Source organism: Bufo bufo, chromosome 4 (assembly GCF_905171765.1).
Source record: "Bufo bufo chromosome 4, aBufBuf1.1, whole genome shotgun sequence".
Lineage (NCBI taxonomy): Eukaryota > Metazoa > Chordata > Amphibia > Anura > Bufonidae > Bufo > Bufo bufo.
In genome coordinates, this window is record NC_053392.1 from 47,956,167 (window position 1) to 47,965,755 (window position 9,589).

The 9,589-nt window shown below is 43.9% G+C and overlaps 1 protein-coding gene across 1 annotated transcript; it reads left to right on the plus strand.

The window, feature by feature from the left end:
- Positions 1 to 5,809: 5,809 nt before the first annotated feature.
- Positions 5,810 to 7,556, plus strand: LOC120998968 (interleukin-17A-like). Its single transcript, XM_040429845.1, has 3 exons — positions 5,810 to 5,845; positions 6,401 to 6,636; positions 7,319 to 7,556. The coding sequence occupies exons 1-3, from the start codon at positions 5,810 to 5,812 to the stop codon at positions 7,554 to 7,556; spliced, it is 510 nt and encodes a 169-aa protein (XP_040285779.1).
- The last annotated feature ends 2,033 nt before the right edge of the window (positions 7,557 to 9,589 follow it).

Consider the following 9,589-nt stretch of genomic DNA (forward strand, 5'->3'; position numbering starts at 1 on the left):
AGAGTCCCAGCACAGTCCACCAGCAGAACCTCACCAGAGCTCGTCTATGAGAACAATGGCCGCCCACCGGGGAACATTAATGGTAGGAGCACCGATTCCTATTCAGTTTTATTAACCAGGTCCATTATAGGGGTATGAGGTGTGGGGGTTCATTACTTGTTATTATGTTCTCCGAAAGCAAAATTATCTTCCTTGGTTTATCTGAAGAATTGTCTTGAAGGGGTTGTCCTCTTTTGAGCATCATTTTACAGTTTAAAAGCTGAGCAACATTGTACGTACTTTGCATTACTTATGGATACAACCTGTGTTATGCTCCAGAGCTGTATTTACAATTCTGTTGGTTGTTAGTGGAAACAGAAAGCATTAAATCAGACACAACCTAAGAGCCTATCTCCTATAATGTGGGGGAGATAGGTAGTTATTATTTTCTATATCATATTACTTTACAGAGTCTCAATTAAACTCTACTTACAAATTATCAGAACGAGCTCCGAAGCCAGAAGAATTGTAAATGCAGCTCTAGAGTATATGTTATGTATGCACACAGTGAAAAAATAGCGAGTGCAGCTCTGGAGTATAATACAGGATGTGACTCAGGATAAGTACAGGATAAGTAATGTAATGTATGTACACAGTGACTTCACCAGCAGAACAGTGAGTGCAGCTCTGGAGTATAATACAGGATGTAACTCAGGACATGTAATGTAATGTATGTACACAGTGACTGCACCAGCAGAATTGTGGGTGCTGCTCTGGAGTATAATACAGGATGTGACTCAGGACATGTAATATAATGTATGTACACAGTGACTGCACCAGCAGAATTGTGGGTGCTGCTCTGGAGTATAATACAGGATGTGACTCAGGATCAGTACAGGAGAAGTAATGTAATGTATGTACACAGTGACTCCACCAGCAGAATAGTGAGTGCAGCTCTGGATTACAAAACTGGATGTAACTCAGGATCAGTACAGGATAAATAGTGTATGTACACAGTGACTCCACCAGCAGAATAGTGAGTGCAGCTCTGGAGTATAATACAGGATGTAACTCAGGATCAGTGCAGGATAAGTAATTTAATGTATGTACACAGTGACTGCACCAGCAGAATAGTGAGTGCAGCTCTGGTGTACAATACAGGATATGACTCAGGTTCAGTACTGGATAAGTAATGTAATGTGTGTACACAGTGACTCCAGCAGCAGAATAGTGAGTGCAGCTCTGGAGGATAATACCGGCTGTAACTCAGCATCAGTACAGGATAAGTAATGTAATGTATGTACACAGTAACTCCACCAGCAGAATAGTGAGTGCAGCTCTGGAGTACAATACAGGATATAATTCAGGATCAGTACAGGATAAGTAATGTAATTTTGTGTACACAGTGACTCCACTAGCAAAATAGTGAGTACAGCTCTGGAGCATAATACAGGATGTAACTCAGGATCAGTACAGGATTAGTAATGTAATGTATGTACACAGTGACTCCACCAGCAGAATAGTGAGTGCAGCTCTGGAGTATAATACATAATGTAACTCAGGATCAGTACAGGATTAGTAATGTAATGTAAGTACACAGTGACTCCACCAGCAGAATAGTGAGTGCAGCTCTGGAGTATAATACAGGATGTAACTCAGGATCAGTACACAATAAATAATGTAATGTATGTACACAGTGACTGCACCAGCAGAATAGTGAGTACAGCTCTGGAGTATAATACAAGATGTAACTCAGGATCAGTACAGGATAAGTAATGTATGTACACAGTGACTCCACCAGCAGAATAGTGAGTGCAGCTCTGGAGTATAATACAGGATGTAACTCAGGATCAGTACACGATAAGTAATGTAATGTATTTACACAGTGACTGCACCAGCAGAATAGTGAGTACAGCTCTGGAGTATAATACAAGATGTAACTCGGGATCAGTACAGGATAAGTAATGTAATGTATGTACACAGTGACTCCACCAGCAGAATAGTGAGTGCAGCTCTGGAGTATAATACAGGATGCATCTCAGGATTAGTACAAATAAGTCATGTATGTACACAGTGACTCCACCAGCAGAATAGTGAGTGCAGCTCTGGAGTATAATACAGGATGTAACTCAGGATCAGTACACGATAAGTAATGTAATGTATGTACACAGTGACTCCACCAGCAGAATAGTGAGTATTATATATACTGTAGGTTAAATCTGCTGCATCTTATTGCTCCATTTCTCCCATTTAATGTTTTATTAAAGTTTTAAGTATAACATTTTCATTTCAGTATTATTTGATACAAACATGTAGTCATGCATTGAAAGGGAGCACGTGAAGCATCTGGTGCTCAACATAGTGAGCCACGGAACCGCGTGGAAACAAACATTAAAGCAATACAAAATCAAACACTTAAGAAAAGACATATAAAAGAGGACATTAGACAGTGGGAGGGGGGATGGGGAAAATGGGAAAGGGTAGGAGGGTATCAATAGCTAGATATGTAGGGCTTACATTTGCGTGTTCCGGAAGGTTTCTGAGGAACAAAACGTGTCCCACGGACCCCAAGTCTTCAGGTATCGTGAGACATCCAAGGGTGTCACGCTAATGAGATCCCTCCATACTCTGGTATAGGGCAATCTCCTCAAACCATTCCTCCAATGAAGGAGGAGAGATGGATTTCCAATGTTGCGGTATTACTACTTTTGCTGCCTGGATCATATATTTCAGTAGTAATTTCTTATAGGCAGGGATATTCAGGTCAAGTACAAACAATAGAAGAGCTTCAGGGGCATTCTGGATGGGAATGCTTGTTACCTTTTTACCTATCCTATGTACCAAGTTCCCAAAAAAATGTTAAATGGCACAATGCCACCAGATATGGCTCATCGTGCCCTCCTCCGTATGACATCTCCAGCAGCGATCTGACACTGCGGGGAACCATTTATGGAGAAACGCAGGCACTCTGTACCATCTAGATAGGATTTTATAGCTCGTTTCTTGAGCCTTAGTAGAGATCAATGCTTTGTGAGATAGAAGAAAACTTCTATTCCATTGGGATGGGGTGAGGTGAGTACCTAAGTAATGTGCCCAGGCCTGAAAGAATGGAGGAGGACACAAGGAATGTTGACAGATCAGCAATTTGTAAATACAGTAGTTGATATGTTTCTAAAAACCGCTGAAGGGGAGATGCACATCTGTTCAAAAGTTGTAAGGTTTCGCGACAGTGTGTGGGTCTTACACATGGAGGAGTGGAAGTGCTTAAGTTGCATATATTCAAAGGAGTTGCGAGTTGATGGACTGGGGATCCCAAGCAATTGAGGTAGGGATTTCAGTGAGGATCCTGAAAGGACGTGATAAAACCTCATTGGGCAAATTTTCGTGCCCTGGAGAAAGGGCTGAGATGAGCGCCCCGAAGGGAAGCGAGGATGGTCTGTTACTAGGACCAAGGGACCCCTAGGGTCAATTAATGAGGTGTGGCGACTAATGGATGCTAATATTGCAAATGTACAGGGAGTGCAGAATTATTAGGCAAATGAGTATTTTGACCACATCATCCTCTTTATGCATGTTGTCTTACTCCAAGCTGTATAGGCTCGAAAGCCTACTACCAATTAAGCATATTAGGTGATGTGCATCTCTGTAATGAGAAGGGGTGTGGTCTAATGACATCAACACCCTATATTAGGTGTGCATAATTATTACTTTCCTTTGGCAAAATGGGTCAAAAGAAGGACTTGACAGGCTCAGAAAAGTCAAAAATAGTGAGATATCTTGCAGAGGGATGCAGCACTCTTAAAATTGCAAAGCTTCTGAAGCGTGATCATCGAACAATCAAGCGTTTCATTCAAAATAGTCAACAGGGTCGCAAAAAGCGTGTGGAAAAACCAAGGCGCAAAATAACTGCCCATGAACTGAGAAAAGTCAAGCGTGCAGCTGCCAAGATGCCACTTGCCACCAGTTTGGCCATATTTCAGAGCTGCAACATCACTGGAGTGCCCAAAAGCACAAGGTGTGCAATACTCAGAGACATGGCCAAGGTAAGAAAGGCTGAAAGACAACCACCACTGAACAAGACACACAAGCTGAAACGTCAAGACTGGGCCAAGAAATATCTCAAGACTGATTTTTCTAAGGTTTTATAGACTGATGAAATGAGAGTGAGTCTTGATGGGCCAGATGGATGGGCCCGTGGCTGGATTGGTAAAGGGCAGAGAGCTCCAGTCCGACTCAGACGCCAGCAAGGTGGAGGTGGAGTACTGGTTTGGGCTGGTATCATCAAAGATGAGCTTGTGGGGCCTTTTCGGGTTGAGGATGGAGTCAAGCTCAACTCCCAGTCCTACTGCCAGTTTCTGGAAGACACCTTCTTCAAGCAGTGGTACAGGAAGAAGTCTGCATCCTTCAAGAAAAACATGATTTTCATGCAGGACAATGCTCCATCACACGCGTCCAAGTACTCCACAGCGTGGCTGGCAAGAAAGGGTATAAAAGAAGAAAATCTAATGACATGGCCTCCTTGTTCACCTGATCTGAACCCCATTGAGAACCTGTGGTCCATCATCAAATGTGAGATTTACAAGGAGGGAAAACAGTACACCTCTCTGAACAGTGTCTGGGAGGCTGTGGTTGCTGCTGCACGCAATGTTGATGGTGAACAGATCAAAACACTGACAGAATCCATGGATGGTAGGCTTTTGAGTGTCCTTGCAAAGAAAGGTGGCTATATTGGTCACTGATTTGTTTTTGTTTTGTTTTTGAATGTCAGAAATGTATATTTGTGAATGTTGAGATGTTATATTGGTTTCACTGGTAAAAATAAATAATTGAAATGGGTATATATTTGTTTTTTGTTAAGTTGCCTAATAATTATGCACAGTAATAGTCACCTGCACACACAGATATCCCCCTAAAATAGCTAAAACTAAAAACAAACTAAAAACTACTTCCAAAAATATTCAGCTTTGATATTAATGAGTTTTTTGGGTTCATTGAGAACATGGTTGTTGTTCAATAATAAAATGAATCCTCAAAAATACAACTTGCCTAATAATTCTGCACTCCCTGTATATTGTTACGGCAACTGCGGTTTTCTATATCGTCCAAATGTTGTAGGACATAAAATTGTGCATCATGAGTTTGGACCTTGTCTTGTAGAGCTTTAACGGTTGCTGACAGGGCTGCATGCTTTTGTGTGACAGAGTCAAGTCTGGTGTCAAGCGTTGCCATCTCAGAGTGGACTTGAGAGAATTCTCGCTTACATTCTTTTAGGATGTTGGTAGCGAAGCTAGACAAATCTGCCTTAGAAGGTAGAGCGCAAATAAGAGTACGCAGGTCCGCCATAGTGGGCGGTCTGGAGTCCTCATCAAATAAAGCGGCAGAGGATGGCGGTTTCAAAGAGTGATGCAATGGGGAACTCAGGGGAGGCATTGCTGTAGGGTCAGTTATGACCTTAAGGTCCAGTGGGGACGGCTGCGGACGGGGGTCGTCCCAAGATGATCCTGTTGACCAATGTGGGGATGCTGTCAAGGATGGGCTAGGGGAGTGAGAAGAAGGACAGAAGGGTTCTTGTGCAGCAGGAGGGGAAGGAGCATGAAGTACAGGTCGACTGGGGGACCTCTGATGGTGGTCCAAGGGCTGACCCTGGAGGTGGGGGCCAGAGTATGGCAATAGCTGGTCACAGAGAGGCTCCTTTTGAGTGCCTGGGCCTTCCAACACTGTAGAGGCATTGGGTGCATGGCTTCTGGGCCAAAAAGAGCCAACTGAGGCCCTCAGTACATGGCCCCCTGGGTAGGCAAGGCTGAAAACCACTGGTGTGGCTTGTAAGAAAATGGGAGAAGCTCCTGTACTGACCTGGGACGCCACGGTGAGCAGCAGTGGCGGGGAGACAGGCAGGGGCTCTGGCAGTTGGAGGCAGTTAGGGCTGTTGCGCACTTCCAAGAAGCGCTATTCAGACGTGGCCAGAGGGCTCTGATCCTGGCTGATTGTCCACTCGTGCCTCTCAGTGCAAGCAGGTAGGGAGGGCACAGATGCAGAACGGCACCTCCCTGGGGACGGGTAAAGGTTCCTTTGTGCGTCAGGGAGCGCTTCTGTAGGCTGCGTGGTCTGGATGCCTGCGCCATCTTGGGAGCACATGGCGCAAAGATTCGATGCGGGGCCCGGTAAAGCAGGCTGCCGAGCTAAAGAACGTGGCAGGTCGCCTTGGGAGGATGCCAGGGGAGCCGATGGTCGGGCTCTACCCTTTTTTATGGTCTTGCCCATCATAAGTAGTCGGTATGGAGGGAAGGCACGTCTTTACTCTCTAATGGCTGGCCATGCCCCCTTATTGCTCCATTTCTAACCCTTCCTCGTACCATTATCCTGTATAACGCTGACACCTCCATAATGCCCATATAATACATATCCTATAATCTGTTCTCAGGGTCTCTCCACATGGCTTCTCCTTGTCTTCCATTCTTCTGCCCATGGAAGAGAGGTGCAGGTACCTGGTACAGAGGAGTGGAATGTCCCCCCATTGTCCGGAGGTGACTGTCCATTCCAAGTGGACGCCACATTTCCACCACGCGTGAAGGTTCATATGAAGATCAACGGTGGGAGCTCTGCACAACTAATGACGGACAGCATCAAGAGCCGCTCAATGTCTCCATGGGAATACAGGTAAATATACAGGTGATCTATCTATCTATCTATCTATCTATCTATCTATCTATCTATCTATCTATCTATCTATCTATCTATCTATCTATCTATCTATCTATCTCATTCTGCCTATAGATAATTCCTGTAGGTAAATTTCTCCACGTCCATGTCTGTATGGTCATCCCTATACATTATGTGTACTTAGTGACATCATCTCACGATTACTTTGGTTTCTCTATCTGCACGCTTATTTTTCTTTCATGCTACTAACCATACATGGAAAATATACCGTGAGCTTAGACCGAAGATTTTGAAACACAATCACAATCGCTGTACACTACAAAGGGAATTTCCAGGTGTGAGCTTCATGAACCATAGATGCCTCCACTGAGGTCAGCTGATAACCACAATGGCTGCCCCCTGCAAAGAGTATCATCTGCATTTAGTATTTCAATAATTATTTTGCCATTTTTACATTAATTAAAAAAATGTACTAATGTTACCAATTTAGAATTTATCGATATAAATAGGTGGCTGGTGGGACATGTACCCTCTGTGCCAAGGGACCCAACAAGCCTCTCTGCCTTGGCCAGAGTATTTAGATATTGGAATAGGGCAGCTGCCCAAACCTTTCTGCTGGGTGAAGGACTAAATTTTTTTGATGTTTTGGCCTCTGATTTCTATCATCTTCTTCCTCCAGCTCCAACGTGGACAACAACAGATTCCCGGTGGTCATCAACGAGGCCAGATGTCTCCACCACGGCTGTTTGGACCTTGAGGGTAATGTGGACCTCAGCATGAACTCAGTCCCCATCAGACAGGAGATCCTGGTCCTGCGTCGTGAGATGAGAGGATGTGTCCCCGTCTATAGGCTGGACAAGCAGCTAGTCACCATGGGCTGCACCTGTGTCCGGCCCATCACCCAGTACCTCAGATAAGAGGCACAACTAGAATGGAGCCTCATATGACTGTGGAGATGCCCCTGGTACTTCTGGAGGCTAGAACCCGGAAGGGCTTCTGTGTGCTCCCGGATCCGTGCTGCAAAAGATAGGACATGTCTTCTCTTTTTCCGCATCTTGTGGATCACTGACCCATTGAAGTCTTTTGCCCATGTTTTGTGGAACTGTGGTTTGCAGTCCATAACACAGACACAGGGGTCCCACAGTCATGTAAATGGAGCCTAATGGACTTATCTCATAAAGACAAAATTGATCCAATTCTACGCTCATCTCTAACCATAGGGGAAGCTGCAGCCAACTATAAGTTTCTCCTGCAGTGGCCACTAGAGGGGAAATATAGTATTACATGCTGGCCACTGAAAGAAATAGCTGAACATGTGACATATGAATGGCCCAGGTCTGCCAGAGTGAGAAGAGCCTTATGTTAGTGGCTCACCATTATTGCTCCTAGAGGGGATCCTGAGTGGGAGACCCTCTTCTATGATTGGGTACAGTATATGAAGAGGGATTGTCTTTTTTGTGTAAATTACTCTGTAAGTTAATTTATGTATTGGCTCTGTAATAATGTTATATATTTACATATTTATTTTGTCTCTATTTATTAAATAAAGAGGTTCCCACAGAATTCATATTATTTGCTATCAATTTGACTACCGTAACTACATTTTCAAAACTTTTGCTGTAATGGAGACCATATTGTTGCCAGTGGGATACTCTTAGAGGACTACAATAAAGGGTCTCCTTTTCTTTCAGAAACAGCGCCACATCTGTCCATTGGCCATGTCTAGTATTGCAAGTCATTTTCATTGAAAATTAATAGAGCTGAACTGCAATACTAGACAAAACCAATGGACAGGTGTGGTGTTGGTTCTGGAGAAAAAGCAGACTCTTGTTTTTTTTCTAATCTTGTAAAATACTTTAGAGGGTTATTCCAGTTTTAGCATGAGACTGCCCTGACCACTCGCTACTCATGAGAACGTAGAAGCTTTGGCCCCTTGGCTATTGTTTGCTCCCATCTAAGTCTTTTCAGCCCTTATTCTAGTTCATCTACCTTACGATGCAATGACTGGTGGTCCTAGTTATATGTCGTCTCTTGCTTTTATCGGGAGACCCTATAACCCCCATGGTAACCCCCCACTCCCAAACAATAATCATTCTGCAATAATTTCATTATTAGTTTTTGTATGATAACTCTTTGCTCAAAAACAAAAATGTTTTAACCATTATATATAACAAATTGACCACCACTGTTTTTCATAAAAATAGGAGGTTGTCACAGCTCCACCCATGTTATTTACATCACAATAGTAAAAAAAAGGCTTGTAGAGTAACAGTGCAATTAAAGGGGTTGTGTCATCTAGGATATACCATCACAGTCAGATAGGTGCAGATCCCACCTCTGAGACTCACAACCATCTCTAGAACGGGCCCCTGAAAGTGAAGGAGAGTGCACAGCACATGCACGGCATGCTCTCCATTCATTTCTGTGGGACTTCTGAAAATAGCCGAGCGAGAGCGCATTCTGCTTCTTTTGGCAGTCCAATAGAAATGAATGGATAGTGCACCGCGCAAGCCATTCACTTCTATGGGAACGCTGGAGATAGCCAAGTCAGTGCTTGTCTATATTCTGCAGTCTCCTAGAAATTAATAAAGGGCGTGCTCTCCGCTCACTTCGGTGGTCTCATTCTGGAAATAGGATATTAAACAAACAATACCCCTGGCGCTCGCTTCAGTCCCTGCTTTCTTACTTGGCTGCAGGTGTCGCAGCGGTACCGCACAAACCGCTGCAGGTATGTGTACTTTAAAAATCAATAGATATGACACCGCGCTCTTCCCAACCTAAGCCAGCTCACTTATCATACACTGAAGGTGTCACTGACACACTTGCCACTAGGATATACAGGCTAATATTGCTGTTAATTTTAATTACCTGTTCCTTGGCGTTTCCTTCGTGTCTATTCCTTCCTCTTTGAGTATGAATGAACCTGATGCTGGGTATCAGGTTAGGATGA